The following is an 18,695-nucleotide window of genomic DNA, read 5'->3' as shown; positions in this document are numbered from 1 at the left end:
CACTACTTTTGCAATAACAGGCTTTACTAATTAATATATACACAGAAATTAAGTCAAAGCTCCTTTATTAAAGAAACAAAGCAAGCACAAATCTTTTTTTATGACTCAGCAATCCCCTAAAGGAAAGTCAACCACATCTAAATGACATGTTTCTGATATTCCTTTTAAAAATCTTTATAGCCAGGTCTAATATTTACTGATATTTCATCTGACATAACACTTAGTTACAGAATTAACATTGATGGGAAAAAGAAAAAAAACAAACAAACAAAAAGCAAACAAAATATAAAAATCAAAATGCCAAATCTGAAACATTAAGATACAATGATACGGAAAGATCTAAAACTATAGTATGCAGTTGTTTTCCAGGACACTTCTTGGCTATTGTTCAGTACTGGGAATACTCCTTGCTCTCTAGTTTGGCAATGATTCGCTCCAGCTGTCTTTTAGCTTCACATTGTGGGAAGTTACTCATTTCATAGTACTGGGGTGCAATCTTCACCAGCCTGTAGAAGAAGAAGAAAGAGGATTGTGAATAAGTCTGTCAGGAGATCAAGTACAATCAGTTATATTCATTGAGCTTTATAATCCTGTACTAGTAAAACGTTTCATCTGTGCACACATACCACTCTGGTTTGATGTCTGTGCAAGTGCGGATGTAGTTTTTGGTGGTAAGGACAAATTCATTGTAGAGCACCCACTCGGGCTTGTGGTCCAGGACTGTAGATGGGTGCAGTTGGACCACTTGGTTGTCTTTGACTGTGAGGTAATGACCTGTGCGCTCCAAGTGAGCCACCTGGAGGATAAAAAAAATAAATAAATTACGGTTAAATACAAACCATACAGGAGTCATATCCTGTAAAAACATCATGAAAGATGTAAACATTTACTGATGTGTGCTTACCTGCATGAAGAAGCCGGTGCAGAGCGCTCGGCGGATGTTGATGTAATAATCCCTGCTGGTGAACTCTGTGCTCCGGCGAGGCAGGTTGAAGCGGTCCATAATCCTGGACAGCTGCTGCCGCACGTTGTCAGCAGACATCAGTGAACGGTAGTTGACAAAGTTGTCATAGCACCACTGGTTAGACTCGTGGTCTGGGAAAAAGTATAACAAGGAATCAGTTTCATTTGGTTAAGTTCTTTATACTTCCAATACAGGTATGAGAGGCCTTTAATTTTATTTCAATAACAAATTTAAGGCTGTACTCATCGATATTTTTAACAATGGACTGTGTGTAATGTAAAAAGGCGTCACTTATATTATTAACCAAGTCTTTGTAACATTTATTTTGTGTATTTGGGAACAATGTTTTGGGTTTGTTCGACTCTTTAAATGATAACTATTCATATATTCACAATCGTCAAAAACAAATGTAATTTACTGTAATAATTTAACTTTAAACTGTTCTGTGAGAAAACCATCAGACACAAGTTACTATTACAATATTTATGTCTTGAAACATGTGTTATGGGGATCTTTAATTCAATTCAATTCAATTAAATTCAATTTAAAGCCGCTGCTCACTTTGTTTGAAGGCGTGGTAGACGTTAAGCAGCGTCAAGTGGTCTCCGTCGATGTGAGCAAACCTCATCTTGGACTCGTCTGCTGCCTTCTTTGCCTCCGTGGGGCGGACAAAACACTGTGGGACTAAACAAGGTTGGTATGGGCCCCAACAAAGCCGCCCATAGGGATGAGTCAAACATTCACAGAAAAATGGAGCAAAGCCTATGATGCTAGGGCACTCGACACTGCGTTGGGACAGGGCAGGACCACAAGCTCTATCAAAGGGGGGCTGCAGTCTTTTCTCATGGTCTTTCCCAACTGTTATGGCTATTAGCTCGTAGAGAGGGGGGTCATTTAACCACATCTGTAAAACAAGAGTTTTCACACAACTACAAAGTGTTAGGGACACCAGCAATGTTTTAACTTTTCAAGATTCAGAGATGTAACTTTGTTTTGGTATCGAGAAACAATGGTTAGGCCATTAAGAGAGCAGATTATTCAAATACTTCCAGGCTACACATGATAACTTTACATATCAATAATAGGTCAAATTCACAATGCATTAATTCAGTAAGAAGAAAATATAGATAAATGCGATGAATATGAAGAAATATAAGTGGTGCCTGCCCTATCCACTTGCTTTAGTGATGAAACACTTGGAAAGGCTCACTCACTATTCAATAAATATTACAATATAATAATCCTTTATTATGGCCTTAAATTAAAACCTCAAATTAGAGAGCTTTAACATTTACATCACACTCAGAGTAAACGCATTCCAACAAAAGTGAATTTGTGGAGTAAAAAACGCTGCATGGCAATGAAAAGATGGCATACTGATTATGTCATTCACTATTACGATAAAATAATGATATATATATATACTACATTTCCTTGTTTACAACTTGGTCTTACTGTTAAAAAGAAATGTGTTCATCAAAATTAAATGTTGCAGAATTCTTCTCCAACAAACTAACTGCAACTGGTTTAAACAAAAATAATAAGATTAAATACAGAAACAATTTGAGTAAAAAAACTAATTTGTAGTAGGACCAATATTTTTTGTTGCTACAAATTTCATAGGAATTGAAAATATATGTATTTTTAAAAATACTTTACTAATATTAAATTAAACACAGTTACGTATATATCATTAATAGTTCTGCCTTCATTCACACAAATGTTGTGCGTAAACAAAAATTCTACGTGGGAAACTTTTTGTCCAATACAACCAGTGAGCGGTTGTGTGTTTAACCCCAAGAGACTTGGCCCACAGAAGGGAAGGAAGATGTCAGCCCAGTCCTGGGCATTACCTGACAACATGGCAGTAATGGAAAGGATCTCGTTAGAGCAGTTAAACTCGCAGCTGGCAATGACCATCTTGGCCAGCTGGGGGTCCAGAGGAAACTCCGCCATCATGGAGCCCAGCTCCGTCAGGTCACCATCATCGTTGAGAGCAGCCAGGTAGTTCAGCAGCTCAAGGGCCCTCATCAGTGTCTCAGGAGCTGCAGAAGGAGATATGGGAGGAGACAGACAGAAAGGTCAGACAGTCAGGTCCAAGTGGAGATTAATAAATGTTCTATCATTCAGACAAACTAATGCAGACCAACTCACCTGGTGGATCCATGAAGTCAAAGTGCACAAGGTCGTCGATACCCAGCTTTTTGAGCTGCAGCACAACAGATCCCAAGTTGGACCGAAGAATCTCAGGGTATGTGTTATCCTGGAGTGGGGATGTTTACAATGTTAATAAACAACTATCTGTAATCATTTTAAGAACAGGCTAAACTAACTTACTAACCAGAAGAAGTTTGTATCACTGTTGTCACTTGCCTGCATCTCTGTTTTGTAGGCCTTCTCTGTGTACAGGCGGAAACATTTCCCGGGACGTGTTCTGCCGGCTCGTCCTGCCCTCTGCTGGGCAGAAGCTTTACTGATGGCCGTGACGAGCAAAGACTCAACTCTGATACGGGGATTGTAAACCTGGACACACATTTGAAAGCGTGTTTAAGTGAAATAGCTGGACATCTAGAAGTAACCCCTAATAAAACATACTGTATCTGCATTTATACTACTGAGTTTTAATGTAGCACCATTTTACACACAGGATATAATGCAATGGAAATCCGTTGAGGTGGGTTATGCTTTGCTCACCTTTTGCTTGGCAAATCCAGGATCAATGACAAACACCACACCGTCAATTGTCAGAGAGGTCTCAGCAATGTTTGTCGAAACCACAACCTGAGGATGAAGCAACAGGCTGTCAGATATCCATCATCAAAAGTAGGTGCAAATGGACACACAATACACAGCCATCCGCGGAGGAAGACATCTTTTAATCTAGTTCTGCTAAAATCTGTTGTAATATTTAAAACGTACCTTTCTTCCTATTGCACCATTGGGCTTTCTCGGAGGAGGCGGCTCGAAGATCCTTTGCTGCTGTTGTGGTGGCAATGTAGAATACAGTGGAATGATTTTGATGTCTCCAACTTCAGGTCCCAGGTCATCTACCTCACGCTTGATCCGTTTGCAGGCCTCATCAATTTCCTGAAAGAGAAATTAAGATGTTACTTTGTTTGTTGAGCGAACAGAATGATGCTGCTATAGTAAGAAATCCACTGGATCAACCACAAGTCTTACCTCTTGACCAGTGAGAAACAGAAGGCAGTCACCTTCATCTTCCTCACACATATGAATCTGTATGACAGTGCGGATCGCTGCCTCTAGGTAGTCTCGCTCTGGTTCGGGCGTGTAGAAGATCTCGACAGGGTGCGTACGTCCAGGAATAGTCAGGAGAGGACAGTTGTCGAAGTACACCTGGAACTTCCCGGCGTCTAGCGTGGCACTCATGACGATCACCTAGAAGGAAAGAAAATATATTCTAAATGTTTTTTTGTTTTTTTTAAATATGCCTCTATCTGTACGTTGAGATGAGTGCCAGCTCCAGAGGACTTTTACCCAGATGGGTCAATAAAACAGCCACAGGAGATATTTTAATGACATTTGCTTGACTGAGATGATACAATATCTGAACTTATTCTGTGATGTTGATCTGACATAGCCGTGCCTACATGCAATTCTGTTCTACTTTGTGTAAACTACCACACTCCTTGTCATCTGTTGAAAATGTTAAAACACTGAATAAGGTGTGAATGGCCAGAATAAATATGACTAGAATCCAAAGGGGCCGGCTAAGTCTTCAGCCTGTGTTTTCTATTCTATTAATTATACACCAATCTCTTAAACAGTGATATTATACAGAGATTATACAAGTGTCTAATTTAAACAAATAATAAAGTACTTTAATCTGCATATTTGTTTTTATAATGGCTTTGTAATTTTTTTATGGTCCGTAAATAAGTACTTGTGCCTCCCAAGGACTTCCAACACTAATTTCTGTTTCATTATAAAACATTTTGAGCCGAAATTAGCTGATTCCTTCTTTTAGTCCTTGGGAGGCACAAATCACTGTTGCAGGTTTTTTTAAACTCAGGACCTGTGTGTGCTTTGCAAACAGATAAATGTCCAGGTTATCAGCCTGTGTATTTAGTAAAGCACCTGGTTGTAGCAAAATGTTAAAAAAAAAAAAAGATCACATTGCAATATTTTGTAATATTGTAGTGATTCTCAAAATCTTGTGTTTAAACCCCAACCGCTAGATAGCAAATGTAAACTAAGGGCTTTGATATTGGATGTTACATACAAATGCAAATCCAACTGTTGTGGTTGCAAAAAAAGAAAGGATTAAACTCAGATTTTGTTCTCATGGTGTTTCTTAAACTAGATTTCTTTCCCCAAATCACAATATATTGCCTTGCTTATGGTATCACAATACATTTGATTATAACCCCTGTATCACAATGCGTATTATATTGGCCAAATTCTTGCCAATACACAAAACCTAACCGTGATAAAGGCAAGCCAATAATCCATAGCTGTTATTAAAAAATGAACAAATACCTTCAGATCTGGTCTTTGACGCACCACCTCCTTCAGCACTCCCATCAGGATATCTGTGGCCAGAGTACGCTCGTGGGCCTCGTCCAGAATGATCACACCGTATCGCTCCAGCAGCGGGTCATTCATAGCCTCTCTTAGTAACATACCATCTGTCATGTACCTAAAGAAATGACAGACAGGCTTTGTTAGATTAAGATGTTCTGTGTCTATAAAAAAAAATGATTGCTGTGCATTAGCAGACCTCAGTCACTTACTTGAGTATAGTCTTGGCAGAGCTGCAGTCCTCAAATCTGATGGAGTAGCCGACTTCCTGCCCGAGCATGACGTCCATTTCGTCCGCCACCCTTTGAGCCACGCTCATAGCCGCCACTCTCCTGGGCTGGGTGCAGGCTACCGCCCGCTTAGGGCCGGGCTGCCCCCTCACCATGTCCACACACCACTGCGGGATCTGGGGATTGAAGCAAAGGTTGAAATTAATCCACATACATTTTTAAGAGGAAAGTATCAAATCACTCTCACTTTTTAAAAACACACAGCAAAAAATCTGCCATTATACTGCATATGATGGTAATTCGGATGCTTTCTACGCAACGTTTTAGTGTCCAGCACATAAGAGAAGGGCCGATTTATTGCATTTCAGACCTGTGTTGTCTTTCCAGAGCCAGTCTCACCAACAAGCACAAAGCTCTGATGACGTGTGATGATATCGCTGAAGCTTTCCTTGTACTCCCACACTGGGAGCTGTAACCTCTTCTTCAGGATCTCGTAGTAGCGCGGTGTGTGCGGCAGGTTGGTGAATGGGTTGATCTGCTGGTGCATGGCCATCTGCTTTATGGTGGGCAAGCATGACACAGCCGGCACCGTGCTGTTAGATGGGGCACTAACAGGCTTCGTGTCTCTGTCCCGGTCTCTGTCCCGGTCCCTATCTCGGTCCCTGTCCTTGGATCGGTCCTCCCGGTCTCTATCACGCTCCCTGTCTCTCCTGTCAACATCAGAGCAGGGCATTATTATAAATATTTCCATCCAATGGTAAAGAAATCATTATGTAACAACAACAACGTAATACACTTCCAACACTTTGTGATTTCCTGTCAGAATTGTAAAGACTATGTATTCAGTCCTGTTCACATTGTGTGGGATTAAAAAGCAGAGTTGGGAAAGTTTCCCCATGTTTACAACTTGCAAACCTTCACATTAGACAACTCACAATGTTTGTATGATTGTACAGTGGGTCGTGCATTGACAACATAGCAGCATATCCATTCAGATTGGTTTTAATTGCTTCGAATGACAGACTCTGGCTGATGTGAAATGTGTTTGTTTTTTTGTTCCAAAAAAATAAGAGTTGCCCCGTTGTAATTATGACCTGGATGTTCATGTGAACAATGTTTACAAGTCAAAAACTCTACAACCTTGCGTTGTAAATGACAATAACATAACCTTGAATAACCTTGAATTATGGGGAGTCCTATATGATCTAAACCTGCACACTATAGCTCACCTGATTCGATTTCAGAGGCCTGTATTGATATTTTACAGTGTATAATTAAATGGTCTATATTTTCTTTTTCCTTTGTGGCCCATGCTGACTGCGAGGTACTGTCACATTTTACTATTGACATATGAACTTGATGTAATGGAAGCACAGTTTCAACACCACCTCAATACCTAATACCAAAATATACAGTTACAGACATGGATGCTAATATTGACTAATATCTGCACACTCAATTAGTTCTAATAAAAATCAGCCCTGCAATAAATCCTTCCTACCCGAGAGGGTTTTTGTTTGACCTTTAATCATTTTGGAGGTGTTAATATTTAGCCTACTCTTTTTATGGGTTGGGCAAAATATTAAGACAGACATTTTAATATTATACAATACAATTAAACAGCATCGGAGCATACCTCCACCAAAATAACAATAAACCCTAAAGAACACCACTTTAAAACAGTTTCACCCAAAACTGAAGCTTATAACCTTCATGTCAGCATGATTTGAAGCAGTATTGTTGTATTAGACAGCATTAGTTATAATAAGTGAAGTCAATTAATAAAGGTTTTTTGGGGGTTAAAAAGAGTTCAAGTTCAAGATGTTTATTGTCATATGCAACAAAANNCTTTGCTGTCCACCCTGATACCGACGCATTAAATACAATAAGTAACAAAAAACACAATATTACCCAATAATAATATAATAGTGAAAAAAAAACAATATCACAATAAGAACAGTAAGTAAAAAAAATAATAAAAAAAACTCAATATTACAGTAATTTAAAGATTAATTTAAAGTAATTTAAAGTTAAAACGAGCCTCAAAGTTTCAGCTAGCAAGCATTTTACCGCGACGGTAAGAACTAACTGTTGATCATCTCCTAATGTTTAACATTTCCAATTATCTAACGTTAGTAGTTTAATTAATTAATTATCTGAAGAACCAAATCAGTCTTTTTCATTGTAGCTAAGGTTAGCGAGCTAACGTAAGCTAAGTAGCAAAGGCTGTTAGCAACACACACACACACACGTGGAGCTATGCGCTATATGAACGTTAGCTGACGTTACATGTTCGTCTGTTAGCAGCAGCTAACACATTAACACACTAATCCATCAACACATCAACACACGAGCTTATAAACACAACGAGGCCAAACATTAATGCTCCCGTGATCAGAGGAACTATGGAGCAAACCGTGGCTGCCACATTAAACAGCTGCGGTTGTATTGTCTCTTTACATTCATGGTGGCTGTTAGCCAAATGAACCAGCAGCAGCTAGCAGTTAGCTGGTAGCTGCTGCTGGTTAAACAGACAGGAAGTTTGAGGCTTCACTTACCCATCAGACCTCTTCTTACTGCTGGAGTAGTCTTCACCCAGATCCAGACGATGTCTTTTGGACATCTTTAGGAGAAATTGTAGCTTATCTTTAATCTATTAACGCGAACACAATCCTACCGGGCAATATGGGACTAACTTCCAGGTTCCTGTGCTTGTTTTCCTCCTTTCAAATGTGTTTAACTGCGGCTGTGCGGATTACATTACCGCCCCCTGCTGGCCTGGAGGGTGGGCAGTGTTTACAACCACAGGCTGAGCTGGATGACCAGCGCTGGGGCAAGTTGGGCAACTGCCCTGCAGCCCCCAAAGTGCAGGCTTTATGTTAACCAAATGGTTTGTGATAGTCGATACAGGATAATGCACAATATTCACTGACGTGTGTAAGGTAAAAGCCAATAATGTCTTGAAAATGGGTTTCTTTTGTCAAAATCTACTTTTAAGTTCGTTCTTTCAGTATTGTGCTTGTATGCATTAATTAATGAATGGATATTTTATTTTACTTCATGTATTTCCAGCCTGCATGGGCTTATGAGATACCACCAGAACCAGAATGCTGAATAAACTATACATTTTCAAACAATAGTCTATAGGCTACTACAAAAGGTTTAAAACGTTACTTGGGCAGTGCAGCTCATTTTTGCCCTTATAGCAGCTCCTAGGGGTTGATCACACGTCCCTCTACCTTGAAGTAGCTTTATGGTATCCACCTGTACCCCAAACTATATGATAAACAAATATTGCTACCTGTTTGAGGGGATGATTTGGGCAGATAACGGGCAATATTGGTTCAAATCCTCCCTAAAAACAATCGAGCAGCCTACATAACCTTACTGGAGTATTCAAATGTTTAATTTTTGAAAGTGATTTGTGACTTTGTAAGATTATTTGAAAATCTATGTACAAGTTACCGTTTATAAAACATGTAAGCTTAGTTCCACCACAACCAGCTACGAAACTAAAAATGCTCCTTACACATTAATGCACAAATAATATAATAATATAACACATATATCGGCCACACTGCCTGTGTTAAGAGCACTTTCACTTAGTTGAAAACACACTTTAATTTTAGTGGAAATTATACTTCTTAATTTAGAGTAGCCTATTTTTTTGCAGTGTAGTGTTGCAGTTCTCTTGGCAGTCATATTGCAGACTGCGTGTTAGTGCATATCGTATTGTCAGTCTTTCCATTTTTCTAGATAATAAGAAAAGGCAGCAAAAGTAATAAATCCATGTTTTCTGGATGTTACAGCTGTTTCAAGGATTGCATAAGGAGGAGGAGTTTATTTTTTTAGAAGACCTGGGTGTAATTAACGACACGTTAACAGCAGTTTTACATGTTTCCAGACTTTTTTCAATGAACATGCCTCGAGTGCTGAACTAAACTGGATCAGCTGCATGCGTGGAGAAAAGAAAAAAAAAAAAGTCAACACCAGCTTTATTAGAAAAAAATACTGACGTCTGCGGTGCCCTGTGTGTGCAAAAACCTCTGCTCCACCCTCAGAAAAACAACGCCTACTGACTGAGGCTTATACAAGACTTTTATAAAAGATATTTCACCTTGCCTCGTCAGATGATCAACAGTGAGCAGCTTCTGAACAGAGAACGTGTGTTTCTGCTGACCATGCGTCTACACGGGTAAGTGGAGTTGGCTCGTTTAGCTGCATCCGGAGTCTCTGCGTCTGGGCTGTTTATTTACTTTGTTTGCAGGATAAAATACTGCGACATGTTCGTGTGGTGATAGGAACAGCATGTGAGCTTCATTAGGAGGCCCCCTGTTCTTTTTTTTTAGGGCTAATACACTGAGTGTGCAGTCCACATTGTGTTCTGTGCATTCGTTTTAAGTGTTAACATAGGCAATAGACAGGTAAAGGAGTTTGATATGCAGCAGGGCATATTACCATTTGTGTCAATAGGATGAACAGAATTACTCTATTACTGTGGGGCATTTTGGAGGTGACATAAAACACTATTACACAACAATTGTGCTACTTTTTTTTTTTTTTACTTTTGGGGGAATATTGTACTTTTTTACTCAACTACATTCAGAGGATGGAAGTCACTCTTACCACAATTACTTATGTAGCCTTTTAGAATAATCCTTTTTTTTTTTTTTTTGCTGCTTTACACTTCTACTCCACCACATTTTAGAGGGAAATATTCAACTTTTTACAACTATGCTGATTTATAGGCTGCTTATTATAGGCCTATTTAATTTGCAGATTAATAGCCACATGAGCTCCACCATCCATCAGAAATGTTAAAATACTTTACATATTTATGAGTAAACTATAATAATCCCACAATGCAACATATGTAATAATATATACCTAGCTTCTATATCTTGAAAAGAGCTACTTTGTATAATAAGTCGGCTACTTGTTTGATACTTAAGTACATTTGTTACATGTAATGTAACCAAGTATTTTCATGGCAAGGTGTTTGCTACTTATTTAAGGAAAAATCCTAATAATCTAAGAGACATTGTTCTAATAGTGTTAATATTTTTCAGGTCAATGAGTACATTGGGAGCAGTGTTGGTTCTGCTGGCGGGCTGTCAACAATGTGTCTCAGCTGACAGTGACACTTTGGCTCCACCAGAGGTCTCGCAGCACAATAGCACTCTGTATGCGGCCTGCAAAATGAGACCCAGCACCTCACTGGCCGAGGGTCTGCCCAAAGTGTACGGTCAGGTGCTGTTTAAGCAGGATTATCCTCAGGGAAAACTCAAAGTCCTTCTTCGGTTCAATGGCTTCCCCACGGAGGGTGATCCACAGCCCAGAGCGGTGCACATCCATCAGTACGGAGAACTGAGCAAGGGGTGTGACTCCACTGGCGGCCACTATAATCCACATGGTGTACATCACCCAAACCACCCTGGAGACTTTGGCAACTTTGAGCCCCAGCAAGGAAAAATCAATGCCATAATAGAATCTGAGGCAACGCTGTTTGGAGGGATGTCTGTGATCGGAAGAGCAGTGGTGGTCCATGAAAAGGTCGATGACTTAGGGCGTGGTGGAGACGCTGGGAGCCTGCTGCATGGAAACGCAGGCCGGAGGCTTGGCTGCTGCATTATTGGCATTTCCCCCCCCGATCTCTGGAATATGCACCATAAACTGTACAGTAGGCGCCTGAGGAGTAATTAATCTGACAGTAGTGGTATATACTGTACCGGAGGTCAATTTACAAAGTTTGCCCTTGTATTCATTCATTCATTGTATCCATTGTATTCTGTAGTCTGATATGAAGAAAAATCAATGGCTCAATCAAATTCCCTTTCTCCAAACATTCAACAATGGCTTATCAAACTTAAAGGACTGGTCCAGGGTCAATTTCAAGAACTTTTCTCAAAATACTAAGACTAAATAACACATTACTAGCAGAGTGGTTGGTTTGCCGTTCCACCACTTTGGTCCAAACTAAATATCTTATCATCTACGGGATGGATTGGCACACAGTTTGGTGCAGACATTCCTGCTTCCTATGAATCCAACCAACTTTAGTAAATCTCTGACATTTCCCCTATAAGCACCATCATCACACCAACATTTTCTGTCCATTCTTTGTTTTATGATCAAATACTCAGCCTCAACTATACTTTGTCTTTAGTGCTAAAAGCAAATTTTAGCATGCTAAGCTAAGATGCTCCACCTGCAGGCATCAGCATGTAAGCATTGTCATTGCGAATATGTTATCATGCTGACGTTAGCGTTAAGCTTAAGAAACCTGCATTACATAAGCTTTACCTTCAGGACAATGTCACAATATGTAAAATCCTGATGAACAGCATCCATGTAATTTTGGATTTCTATACATTAAACTTTTTTTTCAGATACAACAAACCAGTAGTTGAAAACTATTTATTTTGCAGAAATAAATCAATTTTGTACACATTTTTGCTCACATTCAACAACTATACACACGGCTCTAGATAATTTCTGTCTGGTAAGTTAATATCTGTTACTACAAAAAACACAAAGACATCAGTGCTGGTAATCTAGATGTTGTGGCTTCAGTGTGTTGTATGTACTTGTAACTAAATCTTTTTGTTCAGCCTCAACTGACAAATTATTGTAAATCATCAAATATCTGTCTTGAAGACATCTGTCAAGGAATTCAAAAAAAGCATTTAGCATTAAAAAAGAAATATCCAATTAATTAATAGTATATTGTCATGCTGCATTTTATATATATCTTTGATAATATTGTGTGCTCATAATTACAAATAAAAACTTGTGCAAGGATGTTTAGTTTTAAATTAAGTGACTGTCGCTTCTAGACAGAATCTGCCAGCAAATAAGTAAATGTCCCACAATAAAGGAATTAAAAAGTTTGGAAAATGTGTGTATTATATTTGAGAAACAAAATAAAGTCTGTGCTTAGCTTTAACGTTGTTCACAACAGTTGAATGTCTGTTGATGCAGTGAGTACAGTAAGGTATGGTAGGTTTCTTTAAAGTCAAGGGGAAGAGTAGACCAGAGGTAGAAAGGTAAAGAATAATGTTTCTAACAAACTATTCATTTTTAAGCAACATCTTTCTGTTCATGTTCAACTAAAAGCAGCACTTTGTCCTTCTTAATTTTGACAGCAGAAATGTAACGCAAACTACATTCTCCTTAACTGTTGTGAGAGTTCTCGCTCCGACTGGGACTGAATTACGAGCGAAGAGCCATCAGTCACAGTCCAAAGCACTTTTTTGCTACTTTTTTTTTTAAATCACCACAAATCAGAGTTTCTCCACATTTGATACCCACACACTGTATAACTTCCAACTATTGTGGCAACAGTATGGGAATAACCCTTTTCTCTTTCAACAACACAATACCTCGCACACAAAAACAAGGTCCATAAAGGAATGCTTTTTTTCCCCGTTTGGTTTGGAAGAACTTGACTGACCTGCACAGACCTCTGACTTCCTGCCAGGTTCTAAAATCTTGTAGAAAAACAAGATCCCAGTAGAGTGTAGGCTGTTATAGCAGCATATTAATGTTCAACAATCACATATGGGTGTCATGTTCTGGTGTCCACATACTTGAGAGAATGTGTTGTCATTTATCAGTTTAAAAAGGTGGAACTAGGGGTGCCCAGATAACTCACCTGGTGGAGCTGGCGCCCTATGTGCCAGGACTGAGTCCTTGCTGCAGCGGCCCAGGGTTCAAGTCCAACCTGTGGCCCTTTGCTGCTTGTCATCCACTCTCTCTTCAGCTGAGCACCGAACATGGGCAATAAAAGCCCCCCACCGAAAAAGTGTTAAAATTATAGTTAAAAATAAATAAATAAAAATAAAATGAAATAAAAGGTGGAACTACACAAGGCTCTAAATGGATCAAGTGAAAGCACAAGTTAGATCATCAGTGACGGTTGAAAGTTAACAGTAAGATTTTTTATGTGTGTTATGAGTTATTCCTACTACTTTTACAGGGTTATATTAGGGAGAAAATCCTACATGAAGTCTCCCAATAATTGGTTTTGATATTTCTTGGATTTACAGTAATGTAAATGTAGGCATATGTTAACAAAAACAGCAATCATTTTAAAGCTGCAAACAAGTGTGCAATTATTTTGTAATGTAGTGGCCATTAGTGTCACTTGCTCCTGATTTTCTTTTCATTATCCATAAAAATGAATAAAGTTGCATCACATTATAACTGCATCGTTCATCCTTCTCCTTGTTATCCTTAGATTTCCTGACTAACAATCTGTCTCATCTGAAAGCTCTGTCTCTTGGTTTGACTGTACGTCCTCCTGCTCTCTGGCAGAACTTGCAGTGGTGGCAGTGGATAAATCGATACTGATGTTTTCCTCTGTTATAATACACTTCGTATCAACAGTTTCCACCCCGTCAGTGTGTTCATCTGACTGATCCTCTCCTGAGTTCCTCTCTAGAGTTTGCTGCAAGTGGCAGAGGTCAAGTGGCACATCTGGTACTGTGGGAGGGGAATCACTCAGACACTCCTCTTCTTCAGACTGGTGACTCATTAAAGCAGTTAAATCAATTGTGATCTCCGATCGACCACCGTCATGACACTCTTCACCGTCTGGTGTCTCGAGCTCTTCCTCATCCGACTGGTATGAGGGGTTCTGCTGGCACGTCTCTTCGTGAAGTTCCTCTCGACCGCCTGACACAGTTGGTAGTCCACTCTCTTGGTTTGGGACCTCTGTGGAGCTCTGCTGACCGACAGCTATCTTTTCTGACTCTTCATCACCTGTAAGGAAAGAAATTGAATCTCACAATTGCACAGAACGATAGATGGCGTACACCGACAGAAATATATAGTTACTTTAGCCAGGTTTCTATCCAAATGTGGCTCAAATTTGAGCTAAATCTTCAGAAAATACCTACCCCCAAATGTAAAAACATTTTTTTCACTTCCATAAAAACAACTAGATCCCATCTAAACTAAAACCAGCTGTTGAATATTCACCTTCATGTCCAGGAGACTCTGTTGACTCATCCTGATGAGTGTGCAGGGTGATTGTGTCTTTTCCTCCTGTTATGATAAAACATTATCCAAAATAGGCTTTTATAAAAGCAGTATAAATCATCTGCATGTCATTACAGAAAACGGTTAAATTGGTTGGAAATGAGTCAATATAACTTGGCTAGATATGAAAAGTGGTGGAAGAAGATGAAGTTCAAAGGTTAAAAAGTACATGACAAAGTTATGAGAAGAACATACTTCCATATATTCCCAGAGACACATTATAAGTCAGGCCTCCAGGTAGCAAGAAGCAAAAGGACAGGAGAAGAAAGGATAAGGAATGTAAATTATTGTAAACAGTAGGTAGAACGCAGGCTTCATTGAAACACAGCAGTCTCAGTATATTACAGTGCTTATGTTCACCTGGCAGGCTCCATAATCCAGATATTTCTAATGTTTTTAGTTTCTTCTCCAGCTCTGCTACTCGATTTCCAAGAATCCTAAAAAGACGTAAAAACTATTAAAATTCACACGTTCTGTCCAGCATCTAAGTCATTGATGTGTGCTAATTAGAACCTAGAGTGTAAAGAGAGAGTGGGAAGTATGAGATGGGAGTACTTGTTGATTTGCCGTTGGTGCTGAATCACCATGTTCTTCTCGTGGATAGTTTCCAGTAGAGCTGTGGCGAGAGACTTGAGGTCTGAGATGGACTGAGGAGTCACTGGCAGACTGCAGCCGTTTTCTTCAGACAGTAACAATTCCTTCACTGCACACACATCATTAGTCACAAACATATGCTGTTTTAAGATTAAGGGTTTCATAAAAAAAAAAACACACACAATTTGAGACATTGTACATACTGAAAGATTTTTAAAATACACTCCTTCTCACCTTGTTTAGCAGAGAGCACCCCAGTCAGTGCACTACTGTTTGTTTGTTTCCCAGAGATTTTAGAGTTTTTCCTACACTCCAGGGCACTCTGAAATCAACAAAAAGCATTATTGAGAATGAGCGGTTTCTGTTTCAGAAGAAAAAAAAACTTTTAAGGTTAAATGGCTCTGCTTTCATAGAACTAAGAAACTATCAAACATATATAAAATATAACTGTAGGAGTAAAATATTGAAGAAATAAAAATGTACCTACCTTATACTTCACCAGGTTTGTTTTGAGTGAGTTGATTTCCTCTTGAAGTTGACTGAACCGCTGATGCAAATACCTGAAAGATCATTAAACCTCATCAGTTCTATCATCCATCTGTTTACATGGGAGCATTCACAGATATGACTCTAAAAAAATCTAAATATAATCATGTTATAATCGCTTTTATTTTACAGCTAAATATGCATAAACATATCATCATAAATATGTGCATTATTTAATTGAACAAGGATAAAGGGGGACAACAGTGTTTCAACAGCTGTTAACTGTGGACACTGTGGCATATTCTGATATTTCAGAGCAGAGTAACAAACCTGTTCTCCATGCAGAGTGCATCTATGTCTAAAATCCGTGTCTCATCATTGCCCACGATGTGGTTCATTTCCACATTGAGACGATGAGCCTTCTGCTGAAAAACGTCACGCTCTGCTCGTACGTCCTGAAGCTCGTCTGTGAGCGACTTCACGCTGTGCTCCAGAACCTCGTTCTACAGCAACACAAAAACACACCGAGTAACGACATAAACTGATGATGAGACAGCATTTCCTCACTTCATCTACTAATACGACAGGTTTGTCTTGCTTAAATGTATACAATTTAATTCTCTTATATCTCTCTATATTGTTGAATAATTGAAGAAAACTATCACACTGATCGCATCCCATTTCAATTTTATCTCCAGAAAATGACCTCTTATGCAATATCTGGCACACATTTACATTATTATTATTTCTTGTTGTGATTTATCACTGCCATTTCTTCCATTCACCGACTTTTCTGCACCGAGTACTTTTAATACTTTAAGGACATTGTCCTCATTATACTTACATACTTTTATTAGCATTTTTTAATGTATTTTTACAGTGTGGGATTAGTACTTAACCTTAAGTAAAGTATCTGAATACTTCCTCCACCACTGATTGTGTGTGTGTATATGTAGTCACAAGCATGGTGGAATTACTTCCAAGTCTAATTAAATGTCACAATGCTGTCAACTACAAGCCATTAACTGAAAATCACCTGAATAAGCTGAATTATTGCCTTTAAAAAAAAAAGGTCGAGATCAGCAGGCAGCAGGCACTGTGCCTCTGTTCTCACCTGTTCTCGGGCTCTTTCTAACTGTTTGACCAAATCCTCCCGTTCATGTGCAGGAAAGTGACGAGCGCCGACCTCCTCGTCTCCCAGCCTCTGTTTGGTGATGGTCATTCGTAGGAGCTGAGAGACAGAACCAGTTAAGTTGTCCATTATTTTCAGCACAACCTGAACGCTACTCACTTATACATTGATGCTGGATATGTGGAGGTATAATCATGAATAAAAAGAGACATTATAACCTAATTTGTTTTTATTGCAGCTTTCAGTATAGTGCACAGTATGACACGGTACCTTGTTATCGCCTTGAGCTTCCACCAGTCGTTGTTTCAGCTCTTTCACTTCCTCAGAAAGTTGACTGCTTTTTTCTCTGGAGTCCCTCAGCAGCTGGGCTAAATTCACCTGAATAAGACATGAGCGTTATGTGGGAAACATCACACAGACTTAGTCAGCTGTTACATTAATATATTCAGGATTGACATCAAAAGTTTTATACAAAGATTCCCCCATCTTTTAACCTAAAATAATGAAGAGCATCCAATTAGCTCTGATAAATGTGCCCTTTTTTGCTCCAATAAAACCACTGGGGTTGTTATTAACACCACAGGCTGTGATCAATAAAAACTGTTGGTTACTAAATTGTGTACAAAGCATAACTGTGCCACCCAGAAACTCACCTGGCCTGAATGCTGTGATTGTTATACCCTCAGAATATTAAGTATTAAAATACAACTTGTCCATAAACTCAATTTACCCCCAGGGATCAGTAAAGTATGTGTGTGCACATAACTGCATTTTGGGTATTGAAGTCCACTTATTCTAGCCTTTTGGAGCATTTGTGTAAACTGCCAAATGCATTTTTAAGGAGCCTTTTCTATGGTTTCTTTAGAGTAGTATTTTACAACCATATACACTTCTGTTAGAAAAACCACTTACTTGATTCCTTTTCTCAGGAGGCAGAGAGGGATCTCCATCCTATTAGTTATAAAAAACAAAGGGTACTCATTAAAAGTAACATCTTTAAAATGTAATTGAATTTTGATTCCTATTATAACACCCTAACATGATGCACCTTTAGGACACACAGAGATGGCTTACAATGAGCTCTCTGTACTTCTTCTTGAGTCCTTGGTGCCGCTCTCGGAGCTGGTTGGCCATCAGCTTGTACTGATCCCGCTCCTGCTGGCAGGTGTCCAGCTCTTTAGACAGAATCAGAAGAGCTTCTTTCTTACTCTCCAGCTTCCGCTTACAAATTAGGAACTGCAAGTAAGAACAAATGTTTCAGAAGGAAAAAGTTAAAGGCATTGTTGCATGGATATTGAATGGTACTGAAAAAGTAGGCAGTGTCAAAGCTAAAAACGTTATATTCATTTAATGTTTATTAAAGAAGATAATGAAGCAGTGCAGCCAACATGGAGAACCATTTATATCACAATAAGCACATGAAACCTTCTGATGTTGATTATTATCATGATCCTGTTTAGGGCTGCAACTAATGATTGTTTTCATTCTTGATTAACCTGTAAATCATGATTTGATTTCCCAGAGCGAATAAAGCAGAGAAAAACAACAGACCCTGACATTTGAGAATCTGAAAGGAGTGAATGTGTGGCCTTTTCGCTCGATAAATTAATTCAATGATTCATCAATTATCAGGGCTCCTGTCAATACATTTTCTGCTGATCCACTAATTGATTAACCATTTAATTACCTGTTAGAGCGGTAGAAT

The 18,695-nt window shown here is 39.0% G+C and overlaps 3 protein-coding genes across 5 annotated transcripts in view; 1 reads left to right on the top strand and 2 right to left on the bottom strand.

Moving 5' to 3' along the window:
• Window positions 1–48: 48 nt before the first annotated feature.
• On the bottom strand, window positions 49–8,458 carry LOC118326779 (pre-mRNA-splicing factor ATP-dependent RNA helicase DHX15). The gene is made up of 14 exons (XM_035659868.1): window positions 8,295–8,458; window positions 6,107–6,446; window positions 5,719–5,912; window positions 5,465–5,624; window positions 4,145–4,363; window positions 3,884–4,051; window positions 3,659–3,745; window positions 3,338–3,487; window positions 3,119–3,227; window positions 2,818–3,009; window positions 1,526–1,648; window positions 905–1,095; window positions 627–796; window positions 49–506 (listed from the first exon to the last, which is right to left on the bottom strand). The coding sequence occupies exons 1-14, from the start codon at window positions 8,357–8,359 to the stop codon at window positions 389–391; spliced, it is 2,286 nt and encodes a 761-aa protein (XP_035515761.1). The 5' UTR covers window positions 8,360–8,458; the 3' UTR covers window positions 49–388.
• A 1,131-nt stretch (window positions 8,459–9,589) lies between these two features.
• On the top strand, window positions 9,590–12,633 carry LOC118326806 (extracellular superoxide dismutase [Cu-Zn]-like). Its single transcript, XM_035659904.1, has 2 exons — window positions 9,590–9,931; window positions 10,806–12,633. The coding sequence occupies exons 1-2, from the start codon at window positions 9,867–9,869 to the stop codon at window positions 11,437–11,439; spliced, it is 699 nt and encodes a 232-aa protein (XP_035515797.1). The 5' UTR covers window positions 9,590–9,866; the 3' UTR covers window positions 11,440–12,633.
• A 95-nt stretch (window positions 12,634–12,728) lies between these two features.
• LOC118326785 (coiled-coil domain-containing protein 149-like) overlaps window positions 12,729–18,695 on the bottom strand; it is a 7,625-nt gene continuing 1,658 nt past the window's right edge. The window contains exons 2-13 of one of the 3 annotated variants that reach the window (XM_035659878.1): window positions 18,065–18,226; window positions 17,903–17,941; window positions 17,261–17,368; window positions 16,973–17,089; window positions 16,189–16,361; window positions 15,860–15,932; window positions 15,607–15,694; window positions 15,334–15,481; window positions 15,139–15,215; window positions 14,974–15,009; window positions 14,719–14,784; window positions 12,729–14,499 (exon numbers count right to left, since the gene is read on the bottom strand). In XM_035659878.1, the coding sequence (XP_035515771.1) occupies window positions 13,985–14,499; window positions 14,719–14,784; window positions 14,974–15,009; window positions 15,139–15,215; window positions 15,334–15,481; window positions 15,607–15,694; window positions 15,860–15,932; window positions 16,189–16,361; window positions 16,973–17,089; window positions 17,261–17,368; window positions 17,903–17,941; window positions 18,065–18,226 (1,602 nt within the window). In that variant the 3' untranslated portion in view covers window positions 12,729–13,984. Of the gene's footprint in view, window positions 14,500–14,718; window positions 14,785–14,973; window positions 15,216–15,333; window positions 15,482–15,606; window positions 15,695–15,859; window positions 15,933–16,188; window positions 16,362–16,972; window positions 17,090–17,260; window positions 17,369–17,902; window positions 17,942–18,064; window positions 18,227–18,695 lie in introns of all 3 variants that reach the window. The other 2 variants (XM_035659877.1, XM_035659879.1) reach the window with 2 other exon arrangements.

Source organism: Morone saxatilis, unplaced genomic scaffold (assembly GCF_004916995.1).
Source record: "Morone saxatilis isolate NCDOM2014 unplaced genomic scaffold, NCSU_SB_2.0 Contig17, whole genome shotgun sequence".
Lineage (NCBI taxonomy): Eukaryota > Metazoa > Chordata > Actinopteri > Moronidae > Morone > Morone saxatilis.
The sequence above is the reverse complement of the archived record's forward strand: the minus strand, read 5'-3'. Positions and strand labels throughout refer to the sequence as shown.